We start from the raw sequence: 18,541 nt of genomic DNA, 5'->3' as shown, positions 1-18,541 counted from the left end.
AGATGGAGGAGGAAAAAAAAAAACCTGTTCCTCATCTCATTGAGGGTTGTCACCAAGCATCCACCACTGAAGTCAGAAACCAGGAAATCATTCTCAATTCCCTCAACCTCAGTCTGTCTTCAACAGATATGAGGTCCACAGCTGTCTATTAATATCTCTTTGGTTCATCTACTTCTTTTCCTTTTCCCTGGTCCTTCTGCTCAGCTCCCACAGAACTCAGCTAATTCCATGATTATAGAACAGGTCACTTTGCATCAGAGTTGTTTTAGTGCTGGAGTTAAACACTCCAATGGCTTCTAGGACCAAAAAATAATTGATTGAGGCTGCCAGGGACTGTGGCACATTGGAAAGCCCCTTTTCATCTAACAGGGATAGAGAGCGCTGCCATGAGGGAATGTGGGCCTACTCTTTTGCTAGAGCTTTGATCTTTCTATATTCTTAAGAAAAACCTGAAATAGTTATACAGAGAAATAGTCTGATTTTTAAATGAGAGGAAACTACTCAAATTTAAAATAAAACGATTGAAATGGTTAGGGGTGAAGTGCACTGATGTCTGCAACTTACTTTGAAATGCATCAAAAAAGGCATTGGTGGGTGGCTAGAGGGATGAATAGATACGTGATAAAGCAAATAAGGCAACATTTTAATCGTAGCACCTAAGTGATGCATATCTGTGCACTTTTTTCAACTTTTCTGTATGCTTGGAAATGTTCATAATAAAATGAAGGGGAATTTTTTAATTGAAAAATAATTATGAGCACACGAGCCACTACTCTGTGGCTTCTGTTACAAATTGTAACGGACTTTATGAAAGTGTGGTAGGAGTAAATGAGTTAAAAACATAAAAGGCACAGAGCAGTCCCTAGGACACTAAATAAACATAAAGTGTTATTATTATCATTTAGTAAATAGGAAATGGACATAGATTGAAGGAGAAGGGAGCGTCTAAATGAATTTCATTGAGAGGCTTTCAGGGGATTTTCATTATAGCGTAGATCTGGAAGTGTAGGGACCGGGGTTCCATACTGGTTAAACTCTGTTCCTGTGTGAGCTTATATCTGTAATTTCCATCTCTGCGCCTCACGTTGCTCGTTTTTAAACTATGAGTGCAGTTCCGAAGAGGGCTTGATAGGACCCTTTTCGTCTTTCTGCCTGCAGGCGTCTCCATTACTCTTCTCTCCCCGAAGGCCTTCTTTTCGTGAAAACTACATTTCCCATGAGCGCACGGGAGAGACGTCGGCGCCGCGCAGCTCTTTGTCGTCGCTCCGCGTGCTTTATACCCACTTCCGCCCGGGGGCTACTTCCTTTTTCTCGGTCGCGCGCAGCGGCAAGATGGCGGTGCAGATCTCCAAGAAGAGGAAGGTGAGCTTCTGCGGTCTCGGCGCCGGGAACTGCGGCGCCACGCGGGTCTAAGGGCTTCCTGAGGTGCCACCGTGAGACGCGCAGCTCCTTGCCCTGCTCCGGGCAGCGCCTTAAGCTGCTTGGCGTTCTCGCGGGCTGCGGATGGCGGCAGATTGAGTGGTAGGCCCGAGCCTGTCGGGCGCTGTGTGGCCAGGGAAGGGAGAGTCAGATTTCCGCGGGCTCCCGGTGGAGTGCAGACAGAGTACGGGACGCCCCTCCGGTCCCGGAGAAGGCATTTTGTGAGCATTTCTTGGTCAAAAAGTTGGTAAACGTGTAGTAGTTGCAGGGCGTGCGCCATTTCCATCACATGTTAGATCCTGGCCTTGGGAAGGGGCGGTAGCAATGTGTTCTGGGTTCTACTCGTGTCCGGGTGCAGCCTTCTGACTCTCAGTTGAAAGGCTACCGGTGATTGCTTGCTTCCTCGGGTTTAACTTTTAGTTATTCCATGGGAGAGAACTGTGTAAAAATCATTATTAGAAATAGACGGTTTGTCACTTTGTATATGTATACATCGGTGTTAAGATTAAATCTACAACGCTCTTGTGAGTTAGGATTTGCCAGCTCTATTTGAGGTAAGCCCACAGGTATGGTAAATGAGGCAAGGTACCTGGCTGGGATTCTTCGGACACTCCAAGTTGTGTCTGTGAGACTGCTTATGTCTTCGGCCCACGGTTCCTTTCGGAAGTTAAAAAAAAAGTGCAGTGTCCCTGCTGTGCTGAATAAAGTGTAAATGGGCCATTTTAGAGCAGCTTTTGTTTTGCATGTGTAAATAAGTATAAACGACTCCTCTTTTCATAAACCCTTCAATGAAGAGATGATGACGAGTCTGACTGGGGATGTTAATCTTTGTCCAGGTTGCCTATTCTGTGCTGCGTTCTGTGGCACAGTTTAAAGGGCCCTGGTTGAAGTAACTTCCTAAAGATGACCTAGAGGCATTTGTCTGAGAAGGGTTGCTGTGTTCCTGTTGGAACCAAGGGTATTGATACCATTGCTAAGTCATTTGTTGGAAGTGTTGAGTTTGATAAGGGATGCACTGACTGATAGACTAAGATAGACTAGACTGGTTCAGGGGAAAGTGAACCTACACCCATGTCCTAATTTTCAACTTTGGTTTTTTGCTTAGTTTGTTGCTGATGGCATCTTCAAAGCTGAACTGAATGAGTTTCTTACTCGGGAACTGGCTGAAGATGGCTACTCTGGAGTTGAGGTCCGAGTTACACCAACCAGGACAGAAATCATTATCTTAGCCACCAGGTAAAAACTCACTTGACTGGCCGTCAGCTATAGTTGTATATACTGAAAGGGTGGAAATTTACTAGGTGCTCTTGGCATGGGTGAAAAAGAATTCCCAAAGTTTAGGATAGAAGTACAAAGTTTATTTATTTTCCCTGGAAAGAAAGAAGGGGGAGGTAGGGAAGGGAATGTCGCCACAGCACTGAAGAAATGTGGAGGTTAGTGCTGGGCAGTTGAGCAAAGGTGGCTGGGTGATTTTACAGGGTAAAAATGGCTTTTTTTTCTCTCTGCTTCAGCAGACTGTTAATAGAAGTGGCTGCAAAGCAGTAACAGGTGCTCTTTGTTTTTATTTTTTCTCTGTGAGGCTGGCTTTATCTGAGTCCTTGGAATCTGGTTTTTGGCAGGAACTGAAGTGGGGAGCTCACACCCCTATTGTCTGCTTAAGGCTCTTCAAGGCCAAGAAAAGAAAGTCTTAGAGAGAGTGAGTTAGGTCACAGGTGTTTTAATTAAAACAAAATGGGTTGTGAGTTTGTTTCTGTTTGATAGTTTATTTTCCTCTGTTAGATAGATTATTAGTAAGACCACCTTTCATATACTAAGGTGGTTTATTCTGTATAAACTTAAGGGGACAACCAGGAATCTAACCTTAGTCAATGTAATTGCTTCTTTAAATCTGCATTTTAAAAAATTTAGCTTGGGGTTTTGTCATCTAAAATTTGTACTTTGTGGCAGATGAATGAGATTTAAACTTACATGTAGCATTTTGTGAGAGTTGTGAATTGTCACTCCCCGCCCCTCAGAACACAGAATGTTCTTGGTGAGAAGGGCCGGCGCATCCGGGAATTGACCGCAGTAGTTCAGAAGAGATTTGGCTTCCCAGAGGGCAGTGTAGAGGTGAGTGGTTCTGGCTTACGTCAGAGATAATGGCTCCTTAGAATGGTACTTCTAAAAACACTCAACATCACCTTGGAGACTTTAATTATTTATTCATGATGAATAAATACTACAAATGGATCGGTATTTTGTTGAAGTACTCGTAATGGGCAGAGGGCTTAACTTATGGCCTATTCTGCCAGTGTCTGGTGGTTAAAGGATTTTATGTTCAACTTGGGCGTGGAAATGATGCATGTGGTGGACTGATTACTATCCCATTGGTCTCCTTGGTGTGGCTATAGAAGGAGTCAGGATGGGAGGGCAATGAGGAGTGATTCAGCCTATGTCACTGTATACTATATGTGGATAGAAGTGATTTTGTACTTGAGGGATACTAAAAATGCTAACGTGATGGTACAGAAAAAAATGTTTTTATGACAAATGTGCTGCCTTTTAATTGACAACAGTGGTGAAGGTAACAGGATGTGCCTTGCTTCCTTTAAAGCTTTATGCTGAAAAGGTGGCCACGAGAGGTCTGTGTGCCATTGCCCAGGCAGAATCTCTGCGTTACAAACTCCTTGGAGGGCTTGCTGTGCGGAGGTAAGTGTCCTGAGACTTGATAGTAATGCCCTTTTATGCTTGATCCTAGTCAAAAGGCCAAGAAGATATAGTCTTGCCCTTTTGTGTGGATCAAAATACAGTGTATCTGCTATTTTGTTAATTTAGCAGATGAACTGTTAGGAAGTGGCAGGATCTGCTAGTGTCTGAGGGTTGTAACAATAGAACATTGCTAATCCATGCCCTCACTGAACTGACAGACTAAGACTACTGAAGAAGCAAAAACCATAAAGAGTGGTCAGTGCTGAAATGGAGACATGTTCTGGGTGCTTGGGGAGTAGAACAGAAATAGAACTGTACAGGGAGGGGCCAACTCTAGTTGGTCTTGGTGAGCATGAGGCTTTAGAAAGAGCCCTGTGGGGGATGGACAATGAGAAATAATTCAGCCTCTTACTGGGCATGTGTTATTTATGGATGTATAGTAGTAGTAGTAGAAGTGTCTTGGTACTTTTGGGATACTGTGAAATTCAGAACAAGCTAGAATCATTCCAGTCCATTTAATGTGTTCACTCTTATTGAGACCATAAGGAGGTAAGACAGTCCTGCTGTGTAAGAGCTTAAAATCTGTACACTTAGCTACGTGAGCTGTATGCAGATAGTTACGTGAGGAGTGGTAGGGTGTAAAGGACATGAGGTTTGGTTACCCTTTGAGCTGGACATACTGGTTAAGATTTCAATAGGAAATTCTTTGTGCAGTTTTACTATTTGTGAAGTAATTAGAACGCCTTGCCTAGAGGAATGGCACAAAAGCTGTGGTGTAGGAAAGTTGACCTGGTAGGGATAGGTAGTGTAGGCAAGGCTGTAGGTGAGGACATGTAGAAAAGAGTGCTGGCCTGATTTGAGTGCCAGTTCCATTGCATAGAACAATGGTTCTCAAAAGCTTGGTTCCTGGGCTGGTATCCCTGCCATCACTTGAGAACTTGTTAGAAATAAAAAAAAAAAAAAATCTCAGTTTCCATCCCAGACCCACTGAATGGAAACTGGGACTGGCCTTGCAATCTGTCTTAACAAGCCCTCCATGTGGCTTTTGCACTCCAACACTTAGATCTGGTATTTTCTAATGTGGATCATTATACCACCTCTGCTTAGGTATAGGGATTAAATGAGATAATGTGAAAGGGCCTGGAGGTGGCTAGTTATCCAATTAGCGTCTGCCAGGGTGTAAATCAAACAGTTAGGGGAGTGGGGTATGATATTTTAAAGCTTATTATCAGTTTTATAGACCTAAAAGTGTTTCCACGCCTGCCCCCAGCATTCTAATATCAAGGTAGCCAGGGTCTTAAATTGGTTAGGTTTCCTGGTGATCATGAATTCTGGAGGTTGGAGAATATTTCAGTAAACCATAAAGGGACCACCAGGTTGCCTGGAGTGCGGCCTTGGCATCAGGGTTTGTTTTTTATATTAGCCTCTGAGGTGACTCTAACATGCAGCCAGGGTTGGAGAGCACTTGGTTAGAAGGAACTTGACGTACATTCCTCAAAGAATCTTACCCTTATTGGGACAGACGCTGGTCAAATTTATTCTCCATTAAAGGATCATTGAAAACAGTCAACATAGACTAAGTTTACTTTGTTTTTTAAACTTTGTGAGGTGGGTGAATAAATTTTGGTATTCTTTGTGTCTCTTGTTCTTCCAAAGAGCTTGCTATGGTGTGCTGCGGTTCATCATGGAGAGTGGAGCCAAGGGCTGTGAGGTCGTGGTGTCTGGGAAACTCCGAGGACAGAGGGCTAAGTCCATGAAGTTTGTGGATGGCCTGATGATTCACAGTGGGGACCCTGTTAACTACTATGTTGACACTGCCGTGCGCCATGTGCTACTAAGACAGGGTGAGCAGCTAACTGGGAATGCTTAGAGCAAAGGGCACATTAGTGGATAGATGTGGTTTTCCATAGACTCCTTGGTATTTGAGGGGATTTATTTTGGAAGTAGCTGGGCATGTTTGTACTCCTTGGGTTTACTGATTAGCTGCATTGATCTGTAAGACTGGAAATGCTGAGATCAGTCTGATCTAAGAGTTGGTTTGTCATTGTCTTGGTCCTCTGTGTGCCCTTCAGTGATGACACGATGACGAGTCAGAAAGGTCACATCCTGCTCTTGGTCCTTGTCAGTACCACGTTCTGTGGTGCTGTGCATGGGTTCCTTTTGCAAAGGTGTCCTGTTCATTGATTGATTTAGAGGCATTTGTCTGAGAAGGGACCAGACCCAAGGTACTTGAGTAAATTTTCTTTCTTCTGTCCTTTTGTGGGGGGGGCGGGCAGTACAACCCCAGCTACATCCTGTTTGTGGTGTCCTTCAGGTGTGCTGGGCATCAAGGTGAAGATCATGCTACCCTGGGACCCTACTGGTAAGATTGGCCCTAAGAAACCCCTGCCTGACCACGTGAGCATCGTGGAACCCAAAGATGAGATACTGCCTACCACCCCCATCTCGGAACAGAAGGGTGGGAAGCCAGAGCCGCCTGCCATGCCCCAGCCAGTCCCCACAGCATAACAGGTAAGTCTGCAGGAACCTCTTGGGGCAGAATAGGGTCCCTTCTATTCCTTTTTCTTTCTGTGAGTGCTTGTATCCCACACTGTGGTAAGCATTTGGTGAATAAAAATTAGATTATATTTGCTTTTTATGGGAGAATACAGGCTGGAACCTAGGGCCTGTTTAACCCACAAATTTGTTGGGAATGGTGGTGTTTGCCTTTGTTCTCCTAAGAAAGAAGTTCCTACTTTTACTACCCTGTATCAGATAGGGATTTTCATTTGTTGTCCTCTCTTCATTTGCTCACGATTTTCAAAGCACTCTTGCTAGTAATTATTCTTTCCTTTAGCACCCTCTGTTAAATAGTAACACCAAGCATCCTATGCCTAGCTGTCTTGTTTTTTGTCTCTCAGTGTTGCATTTCTAAGTGCTCTGTGTATTTTATTTAATCTTGATGCAAAGCCTAAGTGGAAATGTGTGTCCATTTGGTAAATGAAGGAACTTGGTAACTCAGGTAAAGTTTCTCTTACTTTTGTGCTTTATTTGGTTTCAGGGTCTCCCTGGCAGCTGTATCTGGAGTCTGGATGTTCCTCTATAAAGACCTTTAATAAAGTCTTGTACAAAGACACAAGGTGGACTGACTGTACTGTATGTCCAGGATTCAGACTGTGGGTGTCGTGTTGGCTTGTGGAGCATTACTTATCCTCTTGGTTTTAACCATACTTGTGGTATTTGCAGGAAAGGGCCAGAACTAAAAGACCTGAACAGAGTTAACCAGAGAAATGTCCTGTGTCATGGGGCTGATGGCTAGCGGGTCAGCACTTTGATTAATTGTCCTGAAGTTCAGGATTGTAGGCTTAGAAGGATACTTAAGATGATTTTTTCCCCCTGATGCATAATGAAGTCTATATTGCACATAGAAAGTAAACACAATGGCCATGTTTTATCATACTGTGCTATGTCCTTTACATAGTCATTTAATCCTCACCATGTCTAAAGTGTAAAGGAAATTTGCTTGAGCCACTGCATTTAAGGCTCAGAAGTAAATTTGTCTAAGCAGTATATAGCTGCCATTAGAATCCATGTTTTTTTTCTTTTGTTTTTTTGTTTGTTTTTTCTTTTTTTTTGCCTTTTGGAGACAGGGTCTTGCTGTGTTGCCCAGGCTGGAGTGCAGTGGTGGGATCACAGTTCACTGCAGCCTCGAACTCCTGGGCTCAAGCATTCCTTTTTTCTGAGCCTCCCAAAGTGGTGGGATTACAGACATGAGCCGCTGGGCTGGCTAGTTCCACGTTCTGATAATGTTTTGAAGTATTTTCTACTGGTACCTGTATTTTATAAGAAATTGGATGCTCTCAGGCACAACTAGTGAAGGACAGGTTGGCTTGAAACTCCTTCAAGACTAATGATAAACCAGATTCTGATTGATCACAGAGAGGGGATTTAGCAATGACAGGTGTCATGAGCCTGGAAAGACCCAAGACAGGTGGCTGTATCCTGGTGGTAATGTTGCCTGACTGGTGAAATAACCTTAGCTCCACAGACCGCCAGCTGGTGCTGTTTGATTATTTGGTTGCCTTCTCAGACTGTGAGCACGATGGCAGACGCTAAACATAATAAGGGCTTAATATTTGAACTAATGAATTATGTTGGGAGCACACTGACAAACCTGTCTGCCCCCACTCCCTTTTTAATTATTGTAATTGTAAACACAATATGAAATTTATCATCTTAACCATTTTTAAGTGGATAGTTCCATAGTGACAAATGCTGTCAGCCTTCCATTCTGAGGGCTCTGAATCTGGATTCAACCAACTTTGGATCCAAACTCTGCAGAAAAAAGTGGACGGTTGTGTCTGTACGGAACATGTTGGCTTTTTCTAAGTCATTCCTAAATAATACAGTTTAACCACTATTTACGTAGCATTTACATTATTTCATTAAAAGTAATCAGTGAAGATTTAAAGTGTAATGTTGCCTAGGTTTTATGCATCTGGGGATTTTGGTATATGAAGGGGGTCTTAGAACCAATCCCCTGCTTAACACGGAAGGAAGGCTGCTGTATGTTAACATTGTTGTGTGACAGACCTCCAGAACTTCAACTTGGCAGATTGGTCCACCCCTTTTTGCAAGAGCCTTTGATGTCTGTACTGACTTCTGTCTTAATCACGTCACTGGTTTTGTCGGTGGAATTGAGACCAGGAGTCTACTAGAGACACCACTCTACTGAATTCTCTAATCAGTGGCATAGCTGATGTATTAATGACCAATTTGTTGGGTTTGGGGGTGGGTTTATTTTATTTTGTTTTTGTAGTATAATATCTTGTGGCTAGGAACTAAAGCTGGAGTACAGAAACTACATTCTTAAATACTCAGTGCTTTCACTAACCCTGGGGTGACATGCTTCCAGGAACGAGTCCTTTCTCAAGCTGAAGGATGGTTTGTAAGATTTTATTTATCTCTTACAGGTAAAACTATTGGCACTTTATGATTTTACTGAAAATGTTAGTATTTTAACTGAGCTAAGTTTCTTTATTCCTGTCTTTATTTCTGAACTTAGCAATGGTATAGTTAATTTGTGACAGGATTATTTATAGTGAAAGTAGTTTAATTTGAGCGTCTGTAGATTACCAGGTGTTGGAAATAGGTTAAGACCTGGTCATCTAAGATCTTAGAGTCTAGTACTGGCACAGCCAGTCACAGGTATTCATAGGTTAGGTGATGTTTTGTTTTTAAATTCCTTGTTTTCTGCAAACCTCAGTCCCCTTAGAATTGAAAATGTAGTCTGTGGGAGAAAGTGCTATTAATTTCCCACCAGGTGGTGCTGTAACAAAGGAAATGTACAGCAAGAGTAGCAGTTTGGGAGGGAGAAATAAATTTACTGGATTGTGACTCAGAAAAGCATGCAGATTATTAATGTATAGCTTGATGAATCATCAGAGTGAATGTCCCTAGGTGACCATTTTAAATAACAAAAGTTCATCCAAGTGCACAAGACAAATGCAGAGCTCAGGTGAGCACTCAGTAACCACACAAGAAATGCAAGCTTCTCCAGAAGTCCCTCTGTGTGTTCCACTCCAAACACAGCCCCCACCAAAAGTTAATCTTGATTATCATAGTAATTGCCTCCCAGATGGTATAGTTTGCACATTTTTAAAACTTTAACATGTCTTAAGTGGGAAGGGAGACTTTAAAGTGCTCATTGCTTGACTAAATGGCTTTATTCTTAGATCTAGGGCTAGACCACAGGAACAGCTGCTCCCTGAAAGAGTTGAATGGTTCCTTGAACCCTGAACATTCTTGCTATTAGAGAATGAGAGATCTTGTTTCTCCTTACTGATTCATTAAGGCCTTTTGACTGTTGGTGAAGCAGTCTTACATTGTTATTGTCTTGGAGGGATAGGCACTTAGCCTCTTGTGTGGTGCTGAGCACAGCCAGAAATTTTAGCTTTTTGTGTTTTTTGTAGAGACAGGTTTGGCTCTTGGTCAGGCTGGTCTCGAATTCCTGGCCTAAAGCGATCCACCTGCCTGGCCAACAGAACTCTTGAAGGAAAGGCCAGACAAGGACTTGCAGCCCCCAGCACTCACCATTCCCCCTTTGTACCAGTTTACACTGCTTGTACCCTTGTGACTGGCTCTAGTGGAACTTAGTTGAAGTTTGCCCACCATGTGTCATTGTTTCCCCTATTAGTCTGAGCACCAAGGGCTTATGCATCTCTGGACCTCAGTCCCCAAACATGGGGTCAGGTGACTGAATAAATGAACAGAGATGAGGAGAAGCTAGCTGTACCTGGTAATATCCTGGCCACTACCAGGCAATTGTAGCTATTAGATGTTCTGTTAAGCTCTGATCTGCCTCCTGTGTTCTCACTGAGTTCTGCACTTGAGCTGAGCCAGGGCCTACTGTAATGTATTTAGTAAGCAGCCTGTTTAATTTGAATCTGGTCCCACTCACTATCTTTTAAGTTGTAGGTCTCCTTGGTTTTTTTTGTGGGCTTCTTTTTATTAGCTTTTAATCAGATTCTGTCCTGATGCCCACTGTCTGGCTACCTGCCAGCTAAATTTGGGTCAAAAGGCTCCAGAGTTAAAACTGCAATGAATGGGATCGCCAAGCTAAGGCACCTTGCCATGGAACAAGCCTAGCAGAGTGGTTAAGAGTACAGATTAAGGAGTTCTATTGCCTAGGTTAGGATTCTAGCTCCATGTATAACTGGCACTGAGCTTCACCTATCTGGGCCTTAATTTTCATCAGCTGTTAAGTGGGGGTAGTAGTACAGGTGCATGATGAGAATCAAATGAGTTGACATAGGTACTGACACATGGGAAGTGTTCAAATGTTCTCTGTATTCCTGTTACAAGGTTGGCTTGGCTCTTCTCATGGCCCTATGACCTTGCCTGGCTAGACTTCCCTCTGTTCCCACTTGCACATTTGGACCTTGAATGAGGAGAGATTTACTTATAGCTCTCCTGAATGTTCTCAAGCCAAGGCTTTCGCTGCCTCTATTCCTTTCTGATTAATTCTAAGCATTTGAAGGGGGGAGGTTGAATGTGCAGATGGGGGTACATACTGCCCTCTGGGGATTTCTACCACCATCCCAACACACTCCCAGCCCTCCCATGTTCCTCTGCAAGAGAAGAGGAGGCTCAGACTGAAGGCCAGGGGTCATAGGAAATCTTCAGAGTCATTTTTCCTCTGTCAGGGCTTCAGATAGAAAAAGGATCTAATAACCAGTAAAATAAAGACAACACTGTGTTTTTATTTTTTACTTGGGAATACTATATGTGCCTCAAATAACATAACAGTTTATTCATGTACACGGAAAACATTGAAGAGTACAGGATAATAAAAGTCAAGATCCCTCCCATTGCTGAGCTGCACCCTTAGTTTCTCTCTGCAGAGGTGCTCCCTGCTGTTTCTTGTATATTGTAGAGATACAGTCTATTGTATACACAACTGAGTGTATTTTTATCTTTTTCCAGATGCTATTAAGTCAAGTACTGCAGTACTGACAGCTTTAATGCAGTTCAGAAACCATTTTAAAAAAAAAAGTGCAGGCCTGCCCTCTCAGGGTAACCTTGCCACACAGGATTTTAGCAGAGGCTCTCACATTGGAAGCTAGAAGCCTCTGAGCTGGATGCTGTCCACAGCAAATTAGATATTGTATCTGCAAGCAAAAGAAGAAACTAAGCAGCATAGAACTTTATTGGAAGACTCTCAGGGAACTTAGAATCCATGAGAAGCCTGGAAAACTCAGCTCTGAAATGGAATCTTAGGGAAGCTGGCATCAGGGAACACAGCCAAGGTCATGACTGAAAGCAGTCTGGTTTAGGATGTCATCACCACCAGATTCTCCAGTTTTCAGCTCTTTGTGTCACCCTAAGGTCCAAAGTTCCAGATCTCACATCTGATTGGCCAATCCCGGTGTCTACTCCAGCTGCTGGGGGTGGGGAGAAAGATAGCTGGCTCCTTTGGCTTCCACTGTGGAGGTGGGGCCCAGCCTGGTGCCCAGACTCACACAAAGCCGCTCTCCCCCTCAATAGGCAAGGTGTTGATGCTGCAGCTGTGTTGTGAAATTGTCTTTGGAACCCACTGCTGGAAATACGGCTATGGCAATATGAAGCTTTTTGTGGGCTTTTCACCAAAAGGTTACTGTCAGGCTCTAAAGAGTTAGGTTCTGGTCAGTGGATTTCCTAGCAGCTGGTGACAGATACAGGTCTCAAACAGAAGCTGGGAGCTGCTAGACTGATGAGCTTGCCCATCAGGCAAGGAGAGAACACGATCTCTTGGGAATAGAGCCAGAGGGCAAGGGAGGGTCAGGGATCAAAATAGATGGCATTGCCAGTGTGGAGAACCAGGAAAAGCACAGAAACTTGGGGTGAGGTGATAACGGGCAAAGGGTTTTTAATTTTTTGTAGGGATGGGGTCTCACTAGGTAGCCCAGGCTGGTCTCAAACTCCTGGTCTCAAGGGATCCTCCCGCCTCAGGCTCCCAAAGTGCTGGCATTACAGGTGTCAGCCACTGTGCCCTGCCCTAGTAAAGGGTTTTTTGGGAGGTCTACCCCCAGACAGAATCTAGGCTTGCAAACGACTCTGTTGCAAAGACTGCTGGAGCCCACAGCAGAGTGTGATAATCTGTGGAGCTTGCCTCCATTAGCTGTGATCTCACACCCCTGAGGGGGGTCCCAGAAATTTCAGCCACTGACCCCAGCTCACCATTTTTACTTAGCCAATCCTCTGTACTCCTACCTGGGAAATTGGGCAAAGTCTGTGTGGGTGTCAGAGGTGTGGCACTGGTGGTGAAGGCGGGGGGTAGGGACACCTTCCTCTGTAGAGTGCTTTACTAAGGAGACTCTTGAGAGGTCATGGGGAGAAGCTGAGCTTTGCAGTCAGAGACCTGGGTTCAAATCCTGATGCCAGCATTGCTCAGTGAGAGGGTGACCCTGGACCTTTCTGATCTTCATCTCACAGGGCTAGGGTGAATGTTAATTTAAAGAAGATCTGTATCAATACATGTTTCTTTAGTGTTTATCATCTAGTATGTTATCTCTGTTTGGAGACATTCTAACATAACAAGAGCTCAGCTCTTCAAGCTGAACAGTCTGGATTCAGCACCAGGTCCACAACTTAGCAGTATGAGCTCTGGCACATCAGTTACCTCTCTGCTTCTGCCTGTAGAGTGCTTAGCACGCTGCCTGACCCATAGCAAGTGCTTAATGAGTGCTAGCTGTTATTATTACTACTTAAGCATATCCTCTTGGATAGCATTCATAGCTAAATTCATGATAAAGCACACTCCCCATCCTAACTCTAAGGGCCCTGCCCTGGTCACAGGTGCCATGCTTTCCACTGCTTCTGGGATATGGGTCTAGCTAAGCAGGTATCAATATCCCCATTTTACAAGTGGTGAATTTGGACTTTTACCATGCCTTGTTCAATTTTCCACCTAGTGATTGTTTCTGGGCTCCAACGTCTGTGTACAAATGCAGCTGTTGTATTTCAAAGCAGGGCCTGCCAACATCAGAGCCGGATTTAGGTATCCTGGAAAGTGAACATTTTCAACCTCAAAGATTATTTTCCTTACATTTTCTTCTTCTGGGACATCAGATTTTGATATTTCGTTTACCAAACATTTCTTTGTTATTATTAATCAAAGTTACATTTATAACATAAGCAGCATGACCGTGGTGAGAAAGATAATTGTTATATGCCCCGAGCCTGCTATAAACATCTCTAATCTTCTCAGCATCCCTGTAATGGACAGATTGCATTACTAAGCCATTTTACGATCAGTTTAATTAACCCATACAGTATATCTTAGGAGAACGTATGGTTTTTCTTAGGCTTAGAAAATTACTTAGAATATCTCAAGATCCCCTATTCCCATTTGAGAACTAGTAACATGAGACCCTAGGCTGGGAATGACTTACCTGATCCCAGACCCTCAGTTTTATAAATAAGATGAGCACCAATAGCCCTGAGATTCAAATGAACCATGCCTCTGCTTCTCAGTCCTGTGTTGTAGGAACAGCTCAGCCTGGCCAGGTGCAGCTGGGCCTTTGTCCATGGAGCAGGGCGCATTGCTGTGATGGATCCATCCCACCCTCACTGGCAGGCCATCCACTGCCCCAGGACCAGCCTGTGTCCTTTGTGTGGTGAGCCAGAAGAGCTGAACCCTTTGAATCCTCAGTTGCCTAGAGAGGGTCGAGTTCCCTGGCCTCAAATTAAGGATGTTTTTGCTTTTCAAAGGGGAAGGGAGAGCATAGGCACAGCAGTAGGGCCGCTTTCTTGCCAGAAGGAGGCCAAAAGAGATGATCTTTTGCTCACTGGTCTTACCTCAACATATGAGGAAAAATAGTCATCAACCATTCACTGTTTGGGTCCAGTGGACAGCCCCTTTTATGTTTTAAGTCATTTTACAAATTACAAAACTAAGAATAAAGGGATAGTGAAAAACAGTTTTATTATAAATTTTAACAAGTATTTAAACAAGTATTCCAGTATTCAAAAATATTCAAATTTTAACAAGTATTAACAGCATAACTTTGAATAAAACTATTGAATTGTACCTTTCAAATAGGTGAATTTTGTGGTATGTGAACTAAATATCTTAATAGAGCTGTTATTCATATATGTAAAAATACTTGTGTATGTATACATGAATTAAAACACAGCAAACTTCCATACTTTCCTTGCCTTTTTTTTTTTTTTATTTTTTGAGACAGAGTCTCACTCTTGCCCAGGCTAGAATGCCGTGGCGTCAGCCTAGCTCACAGCAACCTCAAACTCCTGGGCTCAAGCAATCCTCTTGCCTCAGCCTCCCGAGTAGCTGGGACTACAGGCATGTGCCACCATGCCCAGCTAATTTTTTCTATATATATTTTTAGCTGTCCATATAATTTCTTTCTATTTTTAGTAGAGATGGGGTCTCACTCTTGCTAAGGCTGGTCTCGAACTGCTGAGCTCAAACGATCCACCCGCCTCATCCTCCCAGAGTGCTAGGATTATAGGCATGAGCCACCGTGCCCGGCCAGTATTTTCCTTGCATTGAAGGCATATACCCAAAATGAACACTGTCCCTTGTGGAGAACCAGAAGCATAGAAACGTGCTTGCTCATCAATAGCCAACTGTGAAATGTGGAACATTCATTGTGTAACTGCTGATTCCAGATTTCACATACGTTTCTAATAGGCTCTAGTTTATCATTGCTTCTGTTGTTTGTCTTCTTTCTGTACTTGCATTGTCAATATGCAATATTTTTGAAATTTTTGTTGGCTCATAATTTTGTTCAGAAGAGCCATTTTCTTTACTTCATAATTATAAAACATTTTCATTTTAGATTTATAAACATTATAATAACCAATCCAATGAATCTTAAATTTCTATAGCATCTGTTTCCCTTTAATCACCTTTGTACACAACTGCCTTCAGCATGTCTCCACTTAAAAACTACCAAGTAAATTTCGGTGCATAGGCACCATAAAGATGAAAGAATATTGTCACATCACTTTTTAGCAAAACAGGATGGTCCAGGTTTTGTCACAAAATATTGTGTGATGAAATCCTGTTGAATGATATTTTTTTTTTTGTTTGTTTTGAGACAGAGTCTCACTCTGTTGCCAGACTAGAGTGCCGTGGCATCAGCCTAGCTCACAGCAACCTCAAACTCCTGGGCACAAGCGATCCTTCTGCCTTAGCCTCCCGAGTAGCTGGGATTACAGGCATGCGCCACCATGCCTGGCTAATTTTTTCTATGTATTTTTAGTTGTCCAGCTAATTTCTTTCTATTTTTTTAGTAGAGATGGGGTCTCGCTCTTGCTCATGGTGGTCTCGAACTCCTGAGCTCAAACGATCCACCCACCTCGGCCTCCCAGAGTGCTAGGATTACAGGCATGAACCACCTGTAATTCAACAGTGTCCGGCCCTGTTGAATGATTTAACTGGATGAAAATACCACATTTTTTTGTCTTTAGAAATATATTGTTTACTCACCAATATGAGAAAAGTAATTTAGGAAAAGATTTTGCTTATATGACTAATTTCACCATCATCCTTAGAGACTAGAGTGCTGCTGTCTATATTTTTTGATTTGTCTAATAAGTATGAAATGTCCTCTTGTCAATTTTATTCTCTTTTGTCATTATTGTTGGAAAATGGAAAGTCCTGAATTCTCAGTGTCTCCAGATGTCTGAAAGATGACACAATATTTTGGGAAATGCAATAAGGAAACTGAAGGATGCCATAATAGTGATGGTTTATTTCACTACTGCATCTTCTTTCTAGGCGATACCATCATTCTATTTTCTTATTATCTTAGTCTTGTTTATCATAGTTGGGGAATAATGAGTAATACAAGATAATTTTTAGGAGGAAGAAATAGCAAAGTGTTTCAAGATATAGGAAAAATATAGTTTTATCAAGATATCAAAATGTGTTTTAGATTTGTAAAAGAATCCAATAAATCCATATGTTAATTGTAAGAATGAGTTTCAGTCTATTTTTTAAAAAATAAGTACATTTTCTCATTGTTCTTTGGAATACCATTAAGAAGGAGTAATAGTCATAAAATATTAATCCTTACATGTAGAACTGCTCAAAAAAGAAACCCCAAAACTAAATTTGGGTCCAGTGGCTTTTGATGGTATACCATAAGTCTCGTCTCTATGTTCTGAGCTGGGAGAGGACGGCAAACCTGCATGCCCAGGGGGCCAGTGCTAGGGACTCGTGGTCTGGTGTCTTGCTGAATGGTAGCAGTTTCCCATTCATTTGGGCTGGGGTCCAAAGAGCAGTGGACCAGGAGCCATGGAGAACCTGCATGTATGGTCTCTCAGTCTAACCAATAGTCTAGACTAGAACACATGGTGTGTCACCTTTTGCTTGTGTTCTGTCAGCCTCACTCATCAGGGACATGAATCATGTCTCTCCTTGTCCATTTGGAAGCCTCTAAGGGCAGGGACAATATTCCATTGGGTTGGGATTTCTCATGGTAGAAATGATGGTATCTCCTCCTCCTATACAACAACAACTCTGTTGCACTCAATACCATTTTACCAGACTGGCAGAGCCTGGTGAGACAGCTTGGCTTTGAAGATAGCTGGACCCAGGTTTGAATCCTGGCTATGCCTGTGCTCACCAGCCCGATGACTTCAGTCGGCTCACCTGACAACTGAGTCTCTGTTTCCTCATTTGGGAGGGGTCAGGTGGGTGGCAATAGTCCCTACCTCACAGGTATTAGGAGCTAGAGATCCAGGAAGCTTTGTTTTAGTCAGTGGGAGGCCTTGCTCCAGGCACTGGGGGACACAGAGGTGAACCTGACACCTTTCCTGCCTTAAAGGGCATCCAATGGGTGTGTTACATGTAAAGGCCTAGCCATATACCAGGTGATGGAAGAGTGGTGGCAGATAAGGAAGGGGCACAAGGAGAGGGTGGGCAACTCAGAGGATGTCAGGTGTGCCTAGGCAAACAAAGCAGAAAAGCCATTGGCACATGCACAAGAGAACACTGGGGGCACAAACAGCATGGGGGAAGTAGGACACTCTGCCTGGCATGCAGGTGTCCAGCCCAGGTGACATACCCATGTCCTCAGGCAGAGCTTGCCTTAGATTTGCCCCTACCTTTTGCCTGGGTAGGCAAGCAATACAGTGTCTTCTTTGCTTTGTCCTGAGCATTACCATGGGGCTGGGCCTCCCCCGCCATGCCCCTCCCCTTGCAGCCATTATCAGCTGTGTCCAGATGGTCACAGGCTCCCTAATCTGGGATAATCTGCCATTCGGAGCTCAGCTGGGACCCAGGCCTTTGTGCCTGCTGTGATGGACCAGCCCCAGCTCAAGAGACCATGCAGAAAGGGCCCTGGGGCTTAGGAAGATGGGGAGGGGTGTGAGGCTGGCCCTGTGCTGGAAGGGGATGCAGGAGCAGATGATAGCTCCTCTTCAAAAGGCAATCCAAGTACAAATGAGAGGGAACCCACAGATGAGGCTTGGCCAGCTCCTCCAGGCCTCAGAGCCACAGGCACAGACACTGCACGGCTGGGCCTCAGCCTCACAGAATCTGGCTTTGGCATCTTTTGTTCCCTTTCTCTCCTCCTCTGAGCCTGAGCCCACCCCTCCCTATCCAGCAGTTTTACGTTGCTGCCCCTAGAGCCCCAGGCTTATAATGGCATCAGGGGGCTTGTACCCCACCTTGATATTGGGGATCTCACAGGTCTAGGCGCAGAGCCAGAGTGGCTGGATTCTCAGAAGCCTGTGGCTCTGGCATCCTCCACCCTGGGCCTGCAGTTTGCTGTGATTCTCAACCCCATGGCTGCTCAGGGATCCACAACCATTTTTGTTCTGTGTTGTTTCAGCCTCTTCTGTGAGTTAGGGAACCCCACTTCGGCCCCAGCTTCTAGCAGTGCATACTAATAATCTCAAATTTAAGGATAGTACCTATCTCTGGGAGGAGTGTGGGAAGGGA

The 18,541-nt window shown here is 43.8% G+C and overlaps 1 protein-coding gene and 2 non-coding genes across 3 annotated transcripts; all 3 read left to right on the top strand.

Annotated features, from left to right (window-relative positions):
* Window positions 1-1,264: 1,264 nt before the first annotated feature.
* RPS3 (ribosomal protein S3) lies at window positions 1,265-7,222 on the top strand. Its single transcript, XM_045555451.1, has 7 exons — window positions 1,265-1,362; window positions 2,525-2,655; window positions 3,435-3,528; window positions 4,013-4,107; window positions 5,764-5,951; window positions 6,422-6,618; window positions 7,148-7,222. The coding sequence occupies exons 1-6, from the start codon at window positions 1,333-1,335 to the stop codon at window positions 6,613-6,615; spliced, it is 732 nt and encodes a 243-aa protein (XP_045411407.1). The 5' UTR covers window positions 1,265-1,332; the 3' UTR covers window positions 6,616-6,618; window positions 7,148-7,222.
* LOC123643108 lies at window positions 2,203-2,350 on the top strand. Its single transcript, XR_006736670.1, has one exon. It is a non-coding gene; the product is annotated as a small nucleolar RNA SNORD15 (small nucleolar RNA).
* LOC123643107 lies at window positions 6,174-6,319 on the top strand. The gene has a single exon (XR_006736669.1). It is a non-coding gene; the product is annotated as a small nucleolar RNA SNORD15 (small nucleolar RNA).
* Window positions 7,223-18,541: the final 11,319 nt, after the last annotated feature.

This window comes from Lemur catta, chromosome 7, assembly GCF_020740605.2.
Source record: "Lemur catta isolate mLemCat1 chromosome 7, mLemCat1.pri, whole genome shotgun sequence".
NCBI classification, from domain to species: domain Eukaryota; kingdom Metazoa; phylum Chordata; class Mammalia; order Primates; family Lemuridae; genus Lemur; species Lemur catta.
The sequence above is the reverse complement of the archived record's forward strand: the minus strand, read 5'-3'. Positions and strand labels throughout refer to the sequence as shown.

Coding starts and splice junctions, on each gene's coding strand:
- RPS3 (XM_045555451.1), top strand. CDS start 1,333: ATGGCGGTGCAGATCTCCAAGAAGAGGAAG. Junction 1,363..2,524: donor AGATCTCCAAGAAGAGGAAG/GTGAGCTTCTGC, acceptor TTTTTTGCTTAG/TTTGTTGCTGATGGCATCTT. Junction 4,108..5,763: donor GGAGGGCTTGCTGTGCGGAG/GTAAGTGTCCTG, acceptor GTTCTTCCAAAG/AGCTTGCTATGGTGTGCTGC.